The 22,308-nt window shown below is 41.9% G+C and overlaps 1 protein-coding gene across 1 annotated transcript in view; it reads left to right on the forward strand.

Annotated features, from left to right (window-relative positions):
* jade2 (jade family PHD finger 2) overlaps positions 1–22,308 on the forward strand; it is a 184,861-nt gene that overhangs the window by 13,295 nt on the left and 149,258 nt on the right. The window contains exons 2-3 of the mRNA XM_073479370.1: positions 12,660–12,723; positions 20,458–20,543. Of these exons, the coding sequence (XP_073335471.1) occupies positions 12,660–12,723; positions 20,458–20,543 (150 nt within the window). The remainder of the gene's footprint in view (positions 1–12,659; positions 12,724–20,457; positions 20,544–22,308) is intronic.

Here is a 22,308-nt window from a genome sequence, read left to right on the forward strand (position 1 = left end):
GAGTCTTTTTCAAGCTTTTTTTTTGCTATCCAGTGAGATTAGAGGTTTTATCAGATGACTGGAGGAGCTCTGAAGGAGAAAGAAAGGGTGCAGAGCCAGAACTTCTGGAGGAATAAACACCCGGCTCTAATCTGTCGCTTTTAGATGGAGAAGAGCTCGGAGATACTTTTAAACTTTTGGGATTTATCGCCGATCCTGTTCATCAACCCGACTGCAGCAGTGATTCGTGGAGGTGACCTCTCAGGTGTTTTTGTTCAGTAATGTTGACTGTCAACTTCATGCATGTTGCAAAGAGGAGAGGGGAAGCAGAAGAGAGAGGACCTCAGTCTCTAGTGAGTGCTGAGCTGAGTGAGAGTTTGACTTGAATTCAAACACACACCCTCTCGGTGTGCCGTGGCTTACTGGCTCACGGCTGATGTACAGTACAAGTAATCCGGCTGTTTGGGGTGAATAAACACTCGAGAGTAATGTGGTCAAACTTGCTTTGCTGGTCGAGAACACCATTTATAACAACCACCATTACTGATTACTGATCTTGACTGTTATCTAATGCAGAGTTCTTGCAAATTTTATCTTTAGTCATCGTTGACTGAGGGGAGATTTTCAGGTGCAGATACCCTCAGCTTGACTAACATTATTCTCACCTGTTCAAATGAGCTAAGCTAAAAGGAGGAAATGCTCCAGAGTGTGAATAAGCTGCTATAAACGTGCTGGGAGTGTGAGCACACCCTCAAACAGCCATGTATCAAGTATACACTATTAGTCTTGGAGCAGTAACAGCTGTTCTCACCCCACTTTTTCTCCTCCCAACATTCAAACTGGGTTTCTGTGCTGAAGCGTACCCTACTTTAACAGCACAGGTTGTGTTACAGATCTCGTGTGCTGCTAAAATAGCTGACACGTTATTTTCTTTTTCCCACCTGCAGTAGCGTGTCCAGATACTGGACTGTGTTTTTTTCCCCGGGCCTGATCTGTTGCACGGTCTCCTTTAAATGCTCAGTCAGACGCTGTGCTCTCGGCAGTGTCATAGTCAGCCAATTAATTAGCTCCCCAGGCGACTTGGCCTTCCCAGCATGCATTAGTCAACCTTCTCGCTGTTTGTCTTATTGTAAATGTTTCGGGCTGACACTAAACTATGCACACAGAAAATGTGGCTTACAGCAGCTGATAACAGTAGAAATGAGAGCTGGAGGCGGCTGTCTAAGCCTAATGAAACATTCTGGGCCACGTTTGAGTTTCACTTTTGAGTTTTAGATATTTATGTTTTTATCTTTTATTGTGTTAAGTTTAATGTTGTGCGTTTGCATTGATGGAAGAAGCAGAAATTAAGATGTTCTTTTGTAAGGGCTGAAATGATGATGGTTGTATACTAAGAAGAAATGTGTTTTTATTTGGGCTCCGGGCTTGTGACGGGTGGCTACTGTGGGTTCAAAATTTTGACACTGGTGATGTTTTTTTGTTCAGCTCTGTTTCAACTATCTGATGCCGCATCTTTCTCTTGCGTCGTGCTCATTGACGGCTGTTTCCGCCAACTGGAGAAACATCCAACCAGTTAGATTTCAGTAATGTGGATCAAGAATGGTGACGTCATCCTTTTACATAGCTAGCTTGTATAATCATTGAATACTTCCTGCTGACTATTACATTGCAATTTTTGCTTGAAATGCCCATCCCTAAAGTGTAGATGAGGTTGACGTACTGTAGCTTGTAGAAACTCTTCTTTAATAGTTGTCAAAACTCTCTCTTAGCATCCATTACTGCAGTTCCTGTGCAGACATGACACTCACCACTGATTGGTTATCGTGATTGGCTACCACGAAGTAAAATGAAATCTCAATTCAGTGTGATTGTCAGGCTAGTCTCTGTGTTTCAACATGACAGAAATATCAGTCCTGATTGATGCTGTTGCTATCCCGATGATGTGTTTGTTGCCTGATTATGCCTCGTCTTTGGACTTTGTTGGTGTGTATGGATTACTGTTGATTGACATCGCTCTCACCGTCTTGTTGTTGTTTTTTTCATTTGGACAGTTCACCCCATTATTATTCTTATTGCTACACAAAGTTTAGTGATGTGTCGTTCTCAGCGCAGCTTTGTAAGTCCACTGGAAGTGTAATCAGCCAGAGTAATTGGAAACACCTGTGTAAGCATGTGAACCTTTTAAAAGTAGACACTAATGAACTCGAGACTAGAGTAGGTTACATTTAACTAAGTAACCTTGATTAATCTGGACTAAATTAGGCCAGGCTGCTCTTTGAACACTGAGAGCTGAAGTGTTCTTGGCTGATTTTTTTTAGTATTTAACCTTCAGCAGAAGTAATAATTACTTTTGGACCAATCACACCAAATCCTGCTGATTCGGTTATTAGCCGTGCTGTTGGCCATTTCCTCTGTTTTGTTTGTACATGTGTGTGTGTGTGTGCGCAGCGCATTGTCTGGCTGCCATTCATTTCCCCTTGGCTAATGTGAGCTATGCTCTGAAAAGGAGGCCACAACCCAGTCACATAGCTCTTTAATGTATCGCCGCTTGGCCACAGGGCAGCGGGGAAGCATGCCAACTGTCACAGCGTGAACGTGTGTGTGTGTGTTTGTATGTGCTTTAATGTATGCAGATGTTTGTAGTATATACAACTTAGACTGTGTTTAAACAATACTGACTGCAGGTTCCCCTATACTATTAAACGTGCTTATTAAGATTTTGTTAAAACTGTTTCTCCTGCTTGCTTTAAGACACGGAGTTGATATTCACACCATTAGCTTATAATTTAAATGAATGTGTTAATTAGCAAGGCTAATTTTGTTTAATATAGCGTGGTGATTAGAGCAGGATGTAGGGAGCTTAACGTTTAAGGTGGTTCATATTAATAGTGTTTTTGTGCATATGTCTGCTTGTGGTTTGTGTTTTCTTTTATGTAATTTAGTTTATGTGGAACATTTCTGTTTGCCTCTTTAACTCTGTGTTTGCTCCCTGCCGTCTTCCTCTGACTTGTTCGTCTGTCTTGGCGTTATATAGTCGAACTGTCTGGATTTTTTTTCCCAGTCCACCTCTCATCTTTTCTGTCCTCCTCCATCACTTCGGATATCACTCATTTTTCCTATTCCTTTTTATTTTCTCTTCTCACTCCCATATTGATCTCTGAATCTCTTCCTGGTCTCTGCTCCTTTTTTTCCAAACTTGATTTCTCCTCTCTTCCTTTAGCCAGGGGGTCCTATTTTTTTTATTTGTCAGAAATGCTCAGCGAAACCAGAACCACATTATTTCACAATATGGTTGTATTTTTTTCCTTCTGTTTGATAGTGTTCTCTCCCTCGTACAACATGGTTTCATTCACTCTGACAGCTGGTTGCCTCCAGCTATTGTCGTGTTTCTGCTCTGACAGAGAGCAGGTTTAGACACTGCTGGTACAGTATGAGATCAGATGCAACAAAAACCAATAGTATGATAAGGCAGTGTAATACATACACACTATACTGCACTGTTATACAGGGAAACATTGCAAGAAATACGGTGTGATGCAAATAACGATTGACTAAGTCACAATTTCTCAATTCTGGCAGAAACAGCAAAACTCACACCGAAGAAGTTGGAAATAAAATGAATCATTGATTGTGATTGTAGGGAGGTGTGTACGAGATTCTCACAGAACGATAACATGTCAAAACATATAAGTTTCATGATCACTGTGTACGTTATAACACAGTTACTGTTATAATCAGTTAAGATGACCCTTAAAGGCGAATGTACACATGGTAATTATCAATTTTCATACCAGGGTATCCCTTTAAAGAGGTATATCGCTGTAACCCTAATTGATAATCAAACATTTTGATGAATGATTTTCTGTTGACACATTTTCAGTTCAGTCTGGTTGAATCATTTTGTCTACAAGTTAAATACACTATATTAAAATGACAGAACAACACAGTATGATTCAATAAGATCCCATTCAGTCATACCTGAAGTTACATTAGCTTAAAAACAGGGAATTTGGGAAATTGGGGATTTTCCTGTTTGTTCCTTATGTGTTTTGTCTGTTCCCATTGGCTGGGTGGAACAAGGTTGACTTACCTGTAGATGCAGGACTGCAGAGCCCGACCGATAAATCAGTTGGCCGATATTATTGGCCGATATTGGACTGCGACAGATATAATGGTATCGGCGTATATGTTGTCCGATATGCAGAGGTTGGAGTTTTGGAATAATTGATAATGATTCAGTTCCCAGTAAGTTTACTGTCTCAGTGCAATGATCATTGCAAAAATAACAATGTATATCAGCTAATATTTTCATTGGCCCCCAAAGTGGAGCATCGGTTGGGCTCTACAGGTCAGGACTGCACTCTGAATCATTCACATGACGGTTAAAAGCGGATCACAAAGTCCCAAACTGTCGTGCAACAAATCAGTTCACTCTCGCGGAATGATGTAGGAATGACACATCTCAACATCTTCACAATCCTGGCTTTCATGATTTGTTGCATGAGTGGCTAATAACAAGTCAGACCCGTCCAATTATGTTTGACGTCAGTGCTGTACCTCCAGTCTCTTCCAACGCGCTCCTGAATGTACCAAACAGAAAAAAAAACACATTACTTGTTAATGATGGAATAACATTTTTGTTTGCTACATTCACTGTTTTATAACCAGACGTTTGTGATAACGTAACCCACTTTTTCCGAGTCTGTTTTACCTTGCAAAGAGAGTTTTGGAAGTTGATACTAATGGTTACAGGTGGGCTTGTTAGAGGAGATCAACTACAACAACAATACTTCATTTTGGATCTCCTGTTGAATGCAATTAACATCTTGCTGTTGTTTGCACTGATTACAATGGTGCGATTGAAACCTATTTCTGTAATAGTCATTGTTGTTGTTCTTGTGAATTAAGGTAGCTGCTGCTGGGAATGTAAGAGATACTTAACACCTGAGTGTTTTGAATACCAAATGTAAAAGATTTAGTGAAGTCTTTTTGAGTAGAGTTTCTCTTTCAGTCAGCAACAAAATCAAAGTCAGAAGTCAAAGTAAAAATGGATACCGCTTTAAAAAAACTCGAAGTATTTGAATTCTGGCTCTGGAGATAAAAGCACTCATTTCTTGTACCATCTGTTATAGCTGTTTGGCGAGACAGCAGGCTGACTGTTGCAGACTGTTTCTCTCTCTTTCGCCGTCTCTTCTTCTGTTTTTGTGTTCAGGAAGTAACCCAGTGCAGACCCAGAGTCTGGTTCACTGGACTGATTAAGATGAAGTCGTACATTGGAGAGTCTATCCCGTCTCCCTCTTTCTCCTTCACCCACTCCATCCCTCCAGAGAACAAGTAATATCTCAATCTACTGTCTGGGCTCTGGTTCACTGGACTGATTGAGACAGGATTGTGTGTACTGCGTGAGAGTAAGGGAGACGGAGAGACATGCAGTAGACATGGAAACTAAAGATGAAAGAGTGGAGGGAAAAAGAGGGATATCAGGTGGAGACGGAGTAAGTGATGGAGAGATGGAGAAAATGGACTTGGAGACTGTTCTTGGCAGTTGCAGAGCTGTTAGGCTGCCTCGTGCTTCGGGTGATCCAGCTCCAAAAGTTGAAGGGAGAGGAATTTTAAGAAGATACAGTGACATTTCCAATTACCGCCAGTTCTTTCACTTTAACGGGTCAGTGGTTCCCTCCTCACATATGCATTCATAAATGCTGGGCTGCCACCAGAACAAGAGGTTAAAGAGACTGTCCTGTCAGCTTACAATCACAGGTTCAGCCCCCCATGACAGCTACATGTGAACCCTTGATCCGATCATTAAAAATACTAGCAGCCAGTAAAGGCCTGAAATGCTGCATAAAAAAGTTAGCATAAGTCAAGTAAGAGTTTTTGCATTCTGTAGCCCTTCCAGTGGACAAAATATGATCAAGTGCCATCTAGGATGCCCCTATGGTAAATAAAACACGATAAAGTGCCATCTAGGGTGTGCTTCCAGTGGACAAAATGTTATAAAATACCATCTAGGGTACCACTATAGACAATAAAACATGATAGAGTGCCATCTAGGATGCCCTTATGGCAAATAAAACATGATAAAGTGCCATCTAGGGTTCCCCTATGGTAAATAAAACACGATGCCATCTAGGGTACGCTTCCAGTGGACAAAATGTTATTAAGTGCCATCTAGGGTGTGCTTCCAGTGGACAAAATGTTATAAAATGCCATCTAGGGTGCCACTATAGACAATAAAACATGATAAAGTGCCATCTAGGGTGCCCCTATGGTAAATAAAACACGATGCCATCTAGGGTGTGCTTCCAGTGGACAAAATGTTATAAAATGCCATCTAGGGTGCCACTATAGACAATAAAACATGATAAAGTGCCATCTAGGGTGCACTTCCACGGACAAAACATGGTGAGGTGTGCTCTTGGTTGCCCTTCCAGTTCCCTTTCTATGTGCTGGTGCCCCACTGCATGCAGCTGGTGCCCTCTTTATTTTGTTTCCGCCCCTGCCCCTCTAACATCCTGAGTCCACCACTGGTTGGTAGACTAAACAACATTCAGATGAAATTCGTCAGGGTGGCTGGTGATGGTTTCCCTCTCTGGTCAATACAGTGAGGAAAGTGGCTGCCCAATTTTCCCTTCAGAGTAGGCATAAAATCAGGTTTGGCTACTTCTTGAAAGTAGTGTTTTTATCATAACATCCGTACCAAAACCCAGTTTTCCAACTCAAACACTGCAAGTGGAACCAAAGTCAAAATTATTCTCCAACTGCTGCTGTAAGAAAAACACCAAATTATAGGGAGAATCACTGAAGGCTGTCCTCACACAACAGGGAATAAGATTCTGGATGTTCGCACTTAGCCAAGCAACGGCTGGTTAGCATTGTCAGCAAACCAAATGAAAACCAAATGTCAGCAGCTAGCCACAAGCTCACTGATATGTCAGTGTGAAAACTTTTCCCCTCTCTTGTGAAGAGTCTGGTTGACTGACTCTAACTTTTTTTGTTCCAAGCTGAAGTGTCAACCATCTGTTAGATGCAAAACCTGTTGTGAGAGCTTTTCAAGTGGCAGCAGCTAACTCGAGGCATTGCTGAGCAGAGAAAGGAGATGGTGAATGACGCACTTAAGGTAATTGTTTTTGCCAAACGTGGTGAAAATAAACACTCGGAGTGCAAAAACCAAACGGATTCATCTTTTTATACTGTTCCAAAGCAATTGCACATCAGTTGTTGAGATTTTTAAAGCAAAAGATATTAGTCACTGATGGTCAGATCAGCCAATTTCCAAGTCCTGAGATTTTTAAAAACCCTGTTTGTGTGTCTTTGCTTGCCAAATGTGCGTACACGATACGTTTGTGTGGAGGTTTAAAGGGATAATTCAGGGACAAAGATGTCCATGAGTAGATGTATGTATGTATGGCAAAGTTAGCAGGTGTAGTTCAGTAGAAATAAAATAGTTCCCGCATGAAACTGCTCACAACAAGGTCTGTGGGTTATCTCGAGTAACTTGGCTATGGCTTCTGGAAAGAGACATTGCTGTTGAGTTTTCTAAATGTAATTTTTTTTTGGCACTTTGAGCACCACAAACTGACTGACTGGCATCTAGTTCCACTACACTCGAGAGAGAGACGGCAGAAAAATCCTGCAGGCTGATATCCCCAAAAATTCAACAACTCACTGCTGATGACAGATGACAGGAACAATATGTATTTTTGATTTTGTGGTTAACTCTACCTTTAAGGGGATTCAGCTAACCTTTTTCCAGCAAAACACAGCGTGCTTTTCTTTTGTCTCTTGCCTTCGGTTTGTGTTTTTGATCCGCCACCTGTTAAATGTTTAGTCTACACTCTGTTTGCTCATTTTTTTCCATGTAATTTGGGATTGCCACTTATTTTTGGTAACTGCCTGTTGAGTATGATGTCATTTTGCTGTTTGTTATTAGCCAGGTGGGAGTAAGCAGCTTTACCTGGAATGATTTGGTGATTTCTATGAATACATTATGCTGTTAAATCTGTAGTAAGGACAGATGTGTGTTTACCCCAATACACATGGAGACAACAGCTGCCTCTCCAACTGTCGGCAAAGCAGTCCTAATAAGAAACGAGTAATGGGTGTGTAGTTCACGCTGTTCTTCTTCAGATCCCACAACTTTAACACGAACAAACCACTCGACCAGCCAGTAACTGTGTACCACCCTCGAGCTCTGAGAGATGATTGATGGAGTTTCTTAGCCGAGCTGGAAGCACTGCAGCTGGGAATTTAACTACGGCCTCAACTAACGATTATTTTCATTGACCATTAATCTGTCAATTATTTTTGTGATTCATTGATTAGTTAGCCGGACATGCTGTTCCTCAGAAATGTAACTGCACGTTGCAGCGTTGGAAACCACAAGGGCTGTGGTTGGTCCACTTGGTGGCGTCGAAGGAGTATAACTCAAGAAGAGCAGTGGTGTGTTTACTGAGGAAACTACAGGTCATGGAAAAATGCTGCTTTGCCGTAACCAAGCCCTGTGTATAAGCTCCACTTGGTCTGTCAACTCTTCCTAGCCCAGAGACACAGCTGTGTGCCGCATGGGTTGGTGTGTTTACCGGGAAAAGTACAACTGCCAGCTATGCAGACAAGTTAGCGCAAACGTATAAATGCTCACGTCGGCGTAGGTTATGCCGTAGACCCTGCGTAGAGCCTACATACAACCATAAGTCAGTCTGAAGAGGGTACAAGACAAAAAGGGGGTTGTTGCTAGCATGTCTTATGTCTCTAAATGATCAGTGTTTATAGTCTTTTTTGACACATTAAAATGCCTCCTACGTTGTGATAAATGCTTTTAAATAAATGGGTTTTTTTTATATCTAAGGTAACAAATCAAAGCCTTATGAGACACCTGAGTAAATATTTTCAGTTGACCAGTTGGTTAAAAGTCCACATGTATTTTTCCTTCGTGTTTGGTTAAGCCCGTGCCACTTCTGCCACAAAATGCCCTGTCCTTGTAAATGCTTCAGAAAACTTGTAAAAGCGACTCATTTACAAGACTAGTGTAATACATACATCCTTAAAAATATTCTATGAAATGAGTGTTCACATTTTCCTCTGGGTGGTCAGAAAAAAAAAAAATTAGTTGGCCGCTTAAAAAAAAAAGCTAGTACCCTGAGTGTGGTTTAAGTGGGTCGCCTGAGAGTTTAATGGGCGAGAGGGGGGAAACCCTGAGATGGATCCAAGCGTGCAGACTTGAAGTCAGACAGACGTAGCTGGAGGAAGTCAATGATGTACTTAACCACTCTCCTCGAAAGGCAGGAAGACTAGGTTGTGCTAGACAGATGGGAAGAGGTGGAAAGATGGAGGGAGAGAGAGGGAAGCGTGAGAGGCTGTGGAAGTCAATAATGTACTTAACCTCACTCCGCAGACTCCCTGTGTCCCTGCTGTTGTAAGGCAGGGGGTGATGGGGGAGGATAAAGAGTAAGATGGCAGGACTTGGAATGGAAATAGAGGCGAAGACGAAGAAGAAGACGAAGAAGCAGCGCTGTGTTTTTGTGTCAGCATAAATGTCAGGGTAGTTAAGTGTGTGCAGGGCAGGCGGGAAGGCTGGGGTACAGGAAGAGCCCCATATAAGAGGGAATAGCCCAGTTTTACGGCCACATAAATCTCCGTTCCCCACACTGAAGATTGTAACCCACCTCCTCCTCCTCTTTTGGCTTCCCTGCCTCGGTCTAGCAGTACGCTAAAGCCTCCCTTTTGACTTCTTGACTCTATCCGCCACCGTCTTTAGCTTCATTTCTCTCTCTTTGAGACTCTCTTGACCCATGCCCTCCGCCTTTTTTTCCCTCTTAGGGGCGCTCTTTATTTTCTCACTTTTAGCCTCAAGCGACAAGAGCAAGAGATAAAACATTTCTTCAGGCTGCCTCCATGATCTGCTTTTTTTTCCCTCCTTTATCTTTTCGCTTTAATCCTCGGCAGGGAGATTTCTTATAATAAATCCCAGACTTTGTTATAATAAGTTTGTTTAACCTTGAATCATAATGTAGCATCATATTAAGAAGGTGACCATCAGATACTGTTTTCTTACCTGGGCGATGTAGCTGAAGTATCTCGATAAAATGTTTAATTTCAGTTGATGTCGATGATTGTTGATCATTTTTAATAGCCTGTGTTTTGAAAGAAGGACCAGGAGAAAATGGTGGTAGTTATCTTAAGTTCAGGTTGCTTCGTTCCCCTCCGTTGTGGACTTCCTCAGGGATTGTGTCTTGCAGCAGATGTAGATGTTGGGATTGGTTTCCTACTGATATCAGACCTTCATAAAAAGAAAAACTGCCACACTGGCAGCTGACCTCCTCTCTTTTATTAATAATGTCCTCACAGTCTGGCATCTGCGCTCATTTTCTCCCTCCATGCTGTTTCTATTGTCGTGTTACATGCTGACGGTGCAACTGATCAACACACCTGTTAGATGATTGGCTCGTAGCACTGAGAGATGTAATATGCTATTTACGAGGCCGGGGGGTATTCAGCATGGTGGGTTAGGTTTCAGAGCAGATTCAATACATCTCAGTGATTCTATCAAACAGTTTTCTTCTTGCTATCCATGAAGCATCTCACCGGTCGTTACCGTTTGATCGCCCATGTCGAGAGCCTCTCCTACTCTCTCTGAATTAACTTCTAACAATTAAAATATGGATAAGAGTTGTTTAAGAACACCTTGTCCAAACTTCTGCTGGATAGTCAGATATTCATTTCTTTACTGACAGTTATCAGCGTTTCCCACAGAATCGGATTGCGGCGGTGGCTGTCCAGCTGGGGTGCCATAGGGCGTGAGCAGGCTAACTTCCGGCTTAGCGCCGAGCTAACTTGAATGGGGGATAAAATGTAATCGGGCAGCTCTTCTACACTCTCCGAATTTTACTGGACCGAATCATTTCTCGAAGAGCTGTGCGGCTTTTATTACCGTTTCACAGACGCGTCTTTCACAACGTTGCATCACGTGATGATGTAATTACACGGCTTGTCCCAAAAACTGTCTTCAAGGCCTGGTGCTCTTTGTGGGGGCTTGATCTCGACGATGAGGCCGGCCGTCTTCTTTGCAGAGGAAGTTACAGTCGAGCCAACTGCGTTAGATAGTCCTCCTCCTCTTCTTCGTTGGTTTTACCGGCGGATTAAAAACTACGCCGCCATCCACTGTTTCGGAGTACATAACACTGGCTATAGTTTGATTTATTTTTGACTTTATTTTCCTCTCTGATGCTCCTGCTTTGCCTTTTCTTTCTCTTTCTCTGACAGTTTTTCATCTGTAACATCTGCTTTATTCACTCTGAACATCTCTTTCTGAGCGGGAACATTGAGTTAGACTTCCAGCGTCTCTCTGCTAAATACAGTGAATGTCCTCGTTGAGATCTCCGCTCTTCTCTGCTTATATATCTTCCTCTGTCCTCTCCAGATCTGAAGTGAGACTTATACTCTAAAGTAGTGCAGTTAAGAGGGTTTTGTGGCTTGTTGAGAATTGAAGTGAAATATACAACACTTGTGGATTGAAAAACAATACACTTGTTGATCCTTGTGGAAAAATTGTGTAATTGTGGCTTCATCTAAGTGTGTAGACTCAGCGGCGAGAGTCGTCTTACCACAGAAACACATATATCACTCGGGATGGAGGCTCATTCATTCCAGATGAGAGCAAAGGAATACGGTATAATGTTGTTGTTGCAGTTGTGTTACATTTTATGTTTAGTTGTTGATTTTCATGTTTTTACTCACAAACTTACAAAGTTCAACAGGGTGACTTTTTAAAGCTTCAATTCAATTCAATTCAAAAAACTTTATTTGTCCCTGGGGGGCGATTAAAGGCACGTGGAGTAGTTGTACACAGACACAAACAAGTATGTTAAGTACACAAGTCAGCACGTTAAGTACACAAGATAGTATGTTAGGTACACAAGTCAGTACGTTAAGTACACAAGTCAGCACGTTAAGTACACAAGTCAGCACGTTAGTTACACAGAAACAAAACAAGTTGGATAGAATAAAATAGACTAAATGAACTTAAAAAAGATATTTGTATGGGCTCTATCATGATATATAATTCTAATAATGCTTCACTTCATTTTGAAACCATTCAGATCAAATTAAAGGGAATAAAAACGACTCTTTGTTGCAGAAAAGTACATATTAGGTCACTGTAGCCTGTGCATAAAACTTCTCTGATAGCTTCTGGTAAAATGTATCACTTAATTTGTAGTTTTCACAGTGATCAACTCGACAAATAAACAAAATATAGACAGCCTGGTTAAATAAGTTGTTTTTCAATGTCCTTTTTTTACCAAGAAACACATAAAAAAAAAGCTCTTGTCTGCTGCTTATAGATTCAAAAAGTGTCCTCGCTTGCAGATGCATAAAAGGGGGACTTCCACAATAACTCTCAGTAATGCAGGATGAATTTACAGTCCACACATACAAGGACTCCCACTGTATGCGAAAGAAAAACCGAACAACTGTATCATTGTGAAGTTCCCAGCTAGTCCGCAGCGCTAATGTGTAACGGTGATCCAGTCGGTTTATTCTGGCAGGCTGCCTGCTGCAGGCTCTGACAGATTGGTGCCATCGGCGCATTATTTCATTAACACTTGTGTTTTCATGGTGAACATCTTCTCACTCGTCATTTTTCTCTCTCCTCCCTCCCTCCCTGCCTCCCCCCCTGACAGATGGAGAGCGAAAAGAAGAGGAGAAAATACTCCACGAGCAGCAACGACTCAGACACCACCGACAGTAAGTTGAAGGAGGGGGGAGTGTGTACATGTGAGGGTGTCAGGAAAGTGAGTTCCTGTGCTGCTGCTGCTGCACAGTGCAGCGAGCTGAGCTGCCTGGTCGTAGTCAGCTCTCACTGGGTCTTTCTCATATTCACTCTCCATATAGACCATGTTCCTGTCTCACTGTCGTCCCTCCTCTACTCATTAAGGCTCCCTCCTTTTTTAAACCACAGCCACAATATCTCACAGATAGGAGCAGGTAGCACAAGAAGACAGTAAGCATGATGGAGTATGAGAGTATTGAAAGACTGTGCAGATGAGATTCACACTGCAATAAACCACGCTGTGGTGGGAAAAGGAACGTGAATAAACCTTAAGTCTAGAATATTTGGTATTTAAAGAAATATGCGTCGTAATTGCATTTGGCAGAAAGTCCCCATCTTATTTTAGGAAGAGAATTTGGCTTTTGCAGAACTGTCCTGACCAAAGAGTTTCCTGAAATAACTAACTTAAATGGCAGCACCACAGCTGTTAGGTCTCCATGGCAATGTAATCAAGTTGGGGAACAACATTAACACTGAAATATTATGACTGAAAGGCTACTTAAATGGTTACTGATGGATAAACTAACACTGTTGTTAGCCTGATGGAGAAGCTAATACTGTTGTTAGCCTGTTGGAGAAGCTAATACTGTTGTTAGCCTGTTGGAGAAGCTAATACTGTTGTTAGCCTGATGGAGAAGCTAATACTGTTGTTAGCCTGATGGAGAAGCTAATACTGTTGTTAGCCTGATGGAGAAGCTAATAATCAGATGGAGTTGCACAGGATAAAACGAATGTTTTGAAAGATCACACTATGTCAAATTGTTTTCAGAGCTCTTGATCTCAGACAAATCCCGCAGCTAACCTGCACCTAGCTGAGCTCTTCATGCAGCTGACTGCGTCATGGTTGGGCTGCTGCCTCAGTAAATCGGGAAGCTAATACAAACAGATGATGGCTCCATATCTGGCCTGATGTGCTTTGGAAGTAATGCTAAGCACATGTAACATGTAGTTAATAGGCTGACTGATAAGTGGACCACTTAGACTACAGACTGGATATAACCTCACACTGTCTCATGGGCTGTATATATCTTTATATACAGCCCATGAGGCAGACATCCACGACGAGACGCACTGTATGACGATGGGAACATCTGGCCGGTCTAACACATTACCTGCGCTGGCAGCTGCTGCTGGAAAAATCATTTCATAATAAACAGTCTTTGGACGGCAACACTTGGCTCTCACAGCTGATTACTGACTACAGAATACACAGATGTAGTCACCGCTAGCGATTTTTTAATTTCATTTTAAATGTCATTCTTCACGGCTTTTGGCAGGTCGGCATGACTACTTTTTGGCATTTATGCAACAATAAACAAAATACATTTGTTTGGCTGTTCCTCCTCCGACAATGTGAGACAGAAGATTAGATAAACAAACTGTTGAGAACAAGAGAGGACTTAACTTTTGGTTTTGAGTCAGTTCATCTCTTTTGGATTGAAGAGGGTTCCTGACCTATAAAACATCATAAAAAGTATTCTCAACTTTATTTTAACACTTTACTTTCTGTACTTTCAGTAAAACACTGAATAAAACATTTTCATTTGGGATTTTATTCAGTAAGAAGTGGAAAGAACAATGGTCATTTAATAATAGAAAGGGGATGTTTTGGGAAGTCTGTTGCGTTTGTAAGTTAAAAATCTCAAAATAAGCTGCAGGATTTCATGGTGAGGAATTGGAGGTGAATTCTGGGTAATGCAGTGTTTCAAATTTGGAAAACCTGTTTTACTGCAGCGGGGCAGTGACCTCAAACAGGTTGAACTGTGATGTGGTCACAGGTCCGCATGTATTAAGTATTTTACAGCAGGTTTAACAGGCTGTTTTTTCAGCCACATGCTGAAAGGCCATACTGCCTCGCTTTATAATTAGCTGTTAGCCGTTAGCTTCCCCTGGCCAGAGCCACGCGGGCTCCAGCTGCATCTGTTGACATGAGGTTATCAGGTTTCTAATTGAAGGATGCCCATGATAATTTTGGCCGCCGTGTGCCAAGCGGGGCTTTTAATTAACACACGGCCATGATGGTAACCTCCAACTGTGCTGCAGCCTCGCTTGGTTATCTGGCCACTGTGATGGAGTGGTGCAGCTGCCTCTTGTGGGGGTGTGTGTGGATGTAACCTGCACACACACACACAGACACACACACAGTCAGACACACAATCCCACTAAATATGTGTATACAAACCATACACACTTGCAAATAACATGGCACACCCAGAGTTTAACTGGAGTATTTTATTTTTGACGGCCAGTTTGGCTGTTAATATTACAGCCGGTATGTAAACAGCAATAAAACACAAACGCTATGATCCGCTGTGAATACTGGTGCAGAACCTTCTGTCTACTCCGTCCACCTTTTCATGCCTCAGTCATGAGTCAGTGGCAAGAGATGTGACTCTGCAACTTGTGCTGCGAACTTAGACAATACGTTGACTTTTATGCGCCCAAATTTCTTCGCAACAAAAACAAAACAACGCATGGCACGAGAGACAACGAGAGACAAACAATGTTTTTTTGCCTTAGAGGTGTTGCTAGTGATGCATCCTGGTTCGATCTGCTGCCATTCTGGTTTGAAACATCTTAACTTTTTTGGCTGTATCTTCAATTTGTTGACACAGGAAGTTGACACTTTTCTGGCCTTGGCTACAGAACTTGTTGCACTGTCGCTTTGTTTTCTCGGCCCAGGGATGTCTGCTTCGCCACCGACATTTCAATCGCTGTCGAGCCAAAGTGCGAGCTGTTGCCGGAGTATGCAGGCTTTTAAATTTCGTGCCACGCTTACGGGCCGTTGTCCATACATGTTTCTGAGGTAGAAACCCCTGGCGGTGTTGCTGGCAGTGAGCACAAAACCTCCGCACCGATTGCTCAGTGTGTTTAAAAGCTATAGGTTGTTGTCTTGGCAACATAGCTTATAGATCCCACATGATTATGTTATTTATAATGCTATTAATCATTTAATTGACTTATTTGACATATTTTCAACTAAATGCGATACCATTTACATTTAGCAGACGCTTTTGTCCACAGTAATTCATACATTCATACGCTGATGGCGGTGGCTGCCATGCAGGGTGCTGACCAGCACATCAGGAGCAGTTTTGGGGTTCAGTAGCGACCTTCCCATAACAAGACGCTGAGCCACATACGGGTAAAAAAAAACGTACATCCTGAGCATAACTTCTCACAGACGTGCCTACAAATCTTTACCAAATGAAGAGAAAATGAATGAAGTGTCTTAGTTAGCTGTTGTTTCACGTCAACCTTCACCTCCAGCTTCAGTTCACCCTGGCAGCAGTTCTTCGTGTATTTTTGGTGTTTTATAGATGGCGCTCGCTCCAACATCTCCCATACGATCTCTTATAAGAGTAAAACAATGCGCACAGATCAAGCATGTGGTTTGGGATGTAGTCCTTGGACAAACTAGAAGGTCTGTTAGGTGGCACACTTTGACACCAGCACTCAGAACAGCTGAGTGGAGGATTAATTTGAATGGCTGTCAGTTCACACAGTATTTTCTGTCGTGCTGTGGAAAACGACTGTGTGTACTAAGGAACCTATAGAGAGAGATTGAGACACCGTGAGCACAGTGTGTGTGTGATGGTGGGCCAAAGTGTGGGTGTATGTGTGGAAAATGCATGGGCGTCTATATACAGTGTATGTACGTGTGTGTGTCGCGTGTGTGTGTGTGTGTGTGTGTGTGTAGAGGGTGAGAGGGAGTCAGTAATTCTGAAGAACAACCCTGACAGCAGTTCTGCCCTCGGCGCTGTTAGCTGTTCAGACGTCACGAGTAAAATTAGCACGGTGGCAGTACTTCTGTGGCGGCGAGGGAAATATGTTGAGTAGGAGGGTAGCACGCATGCACACACACACACACACACACACACACAGACACACACATACTGTCACGGTCACAATGTGCTCTATTTCACAGTATTGGCGGATTTGTGTTTTCCTTATTATGTGAGTGTGATGTAATTTAATTGCCATCGTGATGCAATTTCTAATGACGGCGCAGAGATGATATTCGGCTTGCGGTGAGATAACGCGGTGCCGAGATCCTCAAAAACAAAAAAAAAAGAAGAAGAACAAGCCTATATGAAAATCACACACACGCACTAACAGGAAAACACACACAGGGCTGCTGATTGAAGCGGTGGGTGGGATATTGGCTTCAGTGTCTGGTTAATTGCCATTAGGGCTGTGTATTAATGAGGTTGTAAAGGACCACAGTGGACTAAGTGCTTAACAAGATGCTATTTATACTGTCATTACTTATTAAACCTCTTAATAGATCATCATCACTCTGCTTCAATTAAAGGCCTGACTCAGTGTGGTAGTATTGCGGCCACAGGCGTCGGAAAAAGTCACCGCGCAGGTTGTTTTCTACGTTTGACTCCTTTCTTTTTTAGTGCTTTAGTGTTTAAATCGCCTCCATCACATGCTCATTTACAAACTTGCTGAGTAACTGATTCCCTGTTGGCCCGTAACGGCTCGTGTTGCACTGTTTTTATTGTACTGGTGTTGTGAAACCATCTCATGTCTCCGGCGGGACGATTGGAGTGGATTTAAATGTGAGGCTGCGGACGTGACGTCTGACCGACAGTCAAAGACCTTTTCTGTAGCATTCACACTCATGAATGAATGAATGAACGCAGATTAAGTTTGTTGGATCCGTCTGATCTGCCGACAAACACTGACTATTAAAGACAGAATATGTAGGAATTCTGCATGTTTAAAAACGACAGATTTTGTTGAGTCGTGTACATTACCACAAATATTTCCAACAATGTTCAAAGCCACAGAAATCTGAAAGTTTATTCAAGGTAACTGCGTTTTATTCAGTCACCTGTTGCTTTTCTGGAGATAAATAAATCGGCGAATAAGACTTAAATTAACCTGAATAAAACGTTAAACATTACCTCGTCACATCAGATAAATATTCATCAGAAGTGGTGGTTGTTTAATGGTGTGTATCAACCACAATCTTCTGTGTGTATTCGGGTCATCTGCCTTAAACAGTTAGATTACTTTACTATATATTAACCTGATCGGTGACAAATAAGGGTTTGCATTATGAGCAATTCAAAAATGTTTTAAAAAATTGTTTTAAAAGCTTTCATCAGGTTTGCTTAAATGTATATTTTGTATTTATGTTGGTTTCATGTAATTTGAAATAGCATTTGAACTATTTTTTTACGAAAGGTAAGACTGATTGCCCCTGAAAATGTCAAGCGGTGTAACCACAACAAAAGGAGAAATATTAAACATTTCTTTCCACCTAGAGTGTATGCAAGTGTACTTATGAAAACAGTTGCTTTATTTTAAAATTTCACATGAAATTAGATTTTATTAGGATTATTTTAAATTAAAATTGTATGCGTTTTTGTAATATAGAGCAGGACAAATGCTGAAAACACTAACTAATATTTGACAAATTATGTATAAACTGTTAAAAAATATGTTAATACATCGCAATAGAGGACTACATCTTATTCCACATGAATTTTCCTGTATATTATAATATTTTTATGAAAAATACTGGTTATACCAATTGGCACAAACCAGTTACACCACCTGACTGTGTTGCTTCTACAGTCAAAGGCAGGTGAATCCCTCCTGGTCTCAGGGCAGAAGTCGTGTTTTTCTGTTTTAAGGCAACGTAGTTGGACAAAAGGGAGTCAGCTGTCTCCTCTGGTCTCAGGGCAGAAGTTGTCTGAGGGCAGGTGAATCTCTCCTGGTCTCAGGGCAGAAGTTGTCTGAGGGCAGGTGAATCTCTCCTGGTCTCAGGGCAGAAGTTGTCTGAGGGCAGGTGAATCTCTCCTGGTCTCAGGGCAGAAGTTGTCTGAGGGCAGGTGAATCTCTCCTGGTCTCAGGGCAGAAGTTGTCTGAGGGCAGGTGAATCCCTCCTGGTCTCAGGGCAGAAGTTGTCTGAGGGCAGGTGAATCTCTCCTGGTCTCAGGGCAGAAGTCGTGTTTTTCTGTTTTAAGGCAACATAGTTGGGCAATTCTCATATTATTGGAGTTTTAAGTCTTTTTAAAGCTGCTGTTCAAGTTCAACATCGTCACTGTTCACCCACTTCATTCTGCTACATTATGAAATTACATATATTGCACTATATATTGCTTAAAATTGTAAGTGAATGGAATACAAATATATATTAAAGCTAAACATTTAAAAAATATCAAAGCCGTGCAAAATAATAATTTTATCCTAACCTCCCAGAGCTTTGATAATACAGTTGTGGATAAATCACCACTTCTTCATAAGAAATATAACACTTAACACTTGAAAATAGTTCCACATAGTAAGTTAGCTCATATTACATCTTTAATCGGCATCATAAACTACTGATATTTGACAAAATCGGCCTCTAACCAAAAGGAATGTAATAAAAGCCAGATGGTGTAACCGGTTACACCATTTGACATTTCAATTTAAATTCAAATTTAACAGGCATTATGATGGACACCTATGTAAGCACATGGCCTTGGTGTGAAGATTTCAAACACATTTTTTAAAATAAATACTTATTTTTACAATTATTATGAATGATAAATGTTTTCCTGGGGTCATACCATTTGACATGTGACCCTAAGCACACCTGACCATACCCTAAAAATGTCAAATAATCAAGATTTCAAAGAGAGTTACTAACCTCGTCATGCAGCAGTTAGGCTAATCGGGGGTCCTTCTCTGTGATTTCATGTCACATGGTCCTCTTGCACAAATTAACAAAATGGCTCCTTGAATGTTGGTTACACCACCTTGACGCTTCAGGAAGTTGACTTGACAGACACAATTCCCCAAATGAATTATAATATTCAGAACAATGGTGTTCCATTTATTTTATTCATTATTAAACAACACACATGTAAGATTATGCCAAACTAGTTGACAGGGTGTTTTATTGAGAATTTCACCTTTTTTGAACAAGTTAAACTCTTTGGTACGAAGTTTTTGTGGTTACACCTCATTGACATTTTTGCCATTGACCCATTAAGCTGACGTTAGCGAGCAACAGCACACAACAATCCAACTCTCACCAGAAGCGTCTGGTTCTCTCTTCTTCTCTCCTCTCTGTAACGTTACATTCATGAAGTAGAGAACATTTCCTCCTCCAGCTCCAGTCAGCAGTCAGTATTACTGTGTTAACACCCCGGCATTGGAAGTCATCTCTGCGGATCGCTGCTGCAGGAGTGAAGATAAATCAACTTCTTAATCCCAGAAGTTAAAAAAGTAAATCTCTCTCCTCCTGTCGGTTAACACCTCCTGATCAGAGCAGAGTCTGATATGAGTCGGGGTGTTTAGTCGATTCTCTAGCCTCTCCGCCTGGCCCTCAACACAACACTTGTCTTTTGTTTTGTTTTGATAGAGAGCCCCCTAGTGTCAGAAGTTACATATTATACGCTTAAATAAGCTTAAATGAGATGGAAACAGAATTGTATAAAGGCTATCTGACCAGCCGGACGCTGGTCATGCTGAAAACTGGCCGATTGCGGTTCCTGGACGTTCGATCGGTGCGTCTCTAATTTGAAATGCAACTGTGTGACAAGCTTGAGAAAAGTCAGAAAAGACTAATTTGTCTACCAGAAACATGGTAAGATGTTTGTTAAACTGAATTAAACTGATCTTGTTTTGTGTTTTTGCTGCAGGTCAGGTGACGTCGTGGTCCAGGTCATCCAAGAATACTGGCACCAGCAGCACATGGGTCCGCCACCAGCACAAGAAACCATCAGAGGTGAGTCAGTGTGGCAGTTTGCTTCAGTCAACCGGGCATGTACAGTACACACAACAATGTGTGTAATGAAACACAGTCTCTGTTTGGCCATTACAAGCTTACAGTCTTGCTTCAGTTCACTGCCGTCTGTTATTTGTTGTGGCTTTGCTGAATTGTCATAAATGGTCAGATTCCAGCATTGTGTCTCGGTTGTTGAGGGTTTCTGAACAACTGGCATGATGTGCAGCTTTTTATGATTCAGTGACTAATCTAAACCAGATTAGCCAACCATAACGCAGGGCTGTGTATGGTTTTTTGGACGAGCTCAGATTGCAGAGTTTTGCTACTGGGTCGTTTCCTGTGCAGAGCTGATTGATGTTGTGCAACAGCCTACAAAACCCCGTGCACCACAACACACGGAGGAAAAAAAAAGCAATATCATTGTTCTGTCAAAGCATATGTGTTCAAGAGTGTTGTGAGGATCCTCTGCTGGGGACAAAAAGAGACAAGATTAAGGTATTCACCAGGCATGAGAGCATTTGTGGCCTCGCACCAGCGTCATTCCCTAGATTTAAGATGGTGAAAGCCCTCTTCCAGCCACTGCAGCGATATATCCGCTCTTAACTGGAGCAAAACACTTCTGTCCAAAGTAAATACAGCCATCTCCGTCACCACAGCTAAATCAACCAGGCGCATGGATGGCACACAGATCGGTTGGCTAAAATACCAGGTTGGGAACATCCATATGGTCATGATGAACAACCCCAAAGGGCTCTGAAATGACCACCCTGGGGAAGAAACTGGCATAAACCAGTTGGAAAATGGTGCACTGAACCAGTTGTGGCGATGCTTTGCCCGCCACAATCACACATTCCTCCCACTCCGTCAGTTGAAGTGGGTTCAAATCTGTTTAAGGAGAACTCGTCTCTTTGCTGCTTGAAGAGTTTTCGCTCCAAAAATAACCTCAATGCCATTTGGAACGAATTACATCTTCTCATTTATTTTTTTTTTCTGAATAAAGAACGGGAGGTAACAGCCTCTGATGGCACTTGAAAAATTCTGAAAATGTTTCAATGAAGCACTTGAATCAAAAAGTCTTTTATGCAAAATGAATTAATACCATTTTAGAGGGTAATTTGGTCTCAGCCTCTGTCATGATTCCTCCCCATCCTTCTCCTGAAAACCATCTGAAGTTTAAGAGCACAAATGTTTCTCTTCTTGTAACTTTTTTGAAAGGAGAATGAACAGAGCAAAATGGCATGCGTGCCCCCGAACCGCCCCGGAGTACAAGTCATCAGCAGAGCATCTGTCATGGCTGTGCATTTGAAGCTTCCTCCCCCTCAGCTCCAACCCGTTTAACCACAGGCTGTTGGAAGGTCCTGTCAGCAATCAGTCTCTCAGTAATTACTACTGTAGCTCTCTGCTCTGACCCGGGCTTCAGCTGAAGAGCCAAGGGCCACGTTCCCTTTCATAACGCTGCCTCCTCGCCTCGCCTTGCTCCGGGGGGCACCCTGCTCTTTTTTTTTTGTGAAAGGGGGATGTTTTTCAGTAATCTTCCTGCTTTTATCGATCGCAGTGAGTGACAGGAAAGGTTGAACAAGGGAAAAGTGAAGGGGTGACATCTGACAGGTTCAGTGCAAAGTTTTTGTCAAGCGAAGAATGTTTCAAGTGCATCTGAACTGTCAGGAAAGTTCAACTTGTCAGACATGAAAAGTGTGCTGCCGTTTTTCTGAGATATCGACAGTTTTTGGTTCCTAGTTTTTAGCTACTTGCTCTTTTGTTGATT

Source organism: Pagrus major, chromosome 13, assembly GCF_040436345.1.
Source record: "Pagrus major chromosome 13, Pma_NU_1.0".
Classification (NCBI taxonomy): Eukaryota; Metazoa; Chordata; class Actinopteri; order Spariformes; family Sparidae; genus Pagrus; species Pagrus major.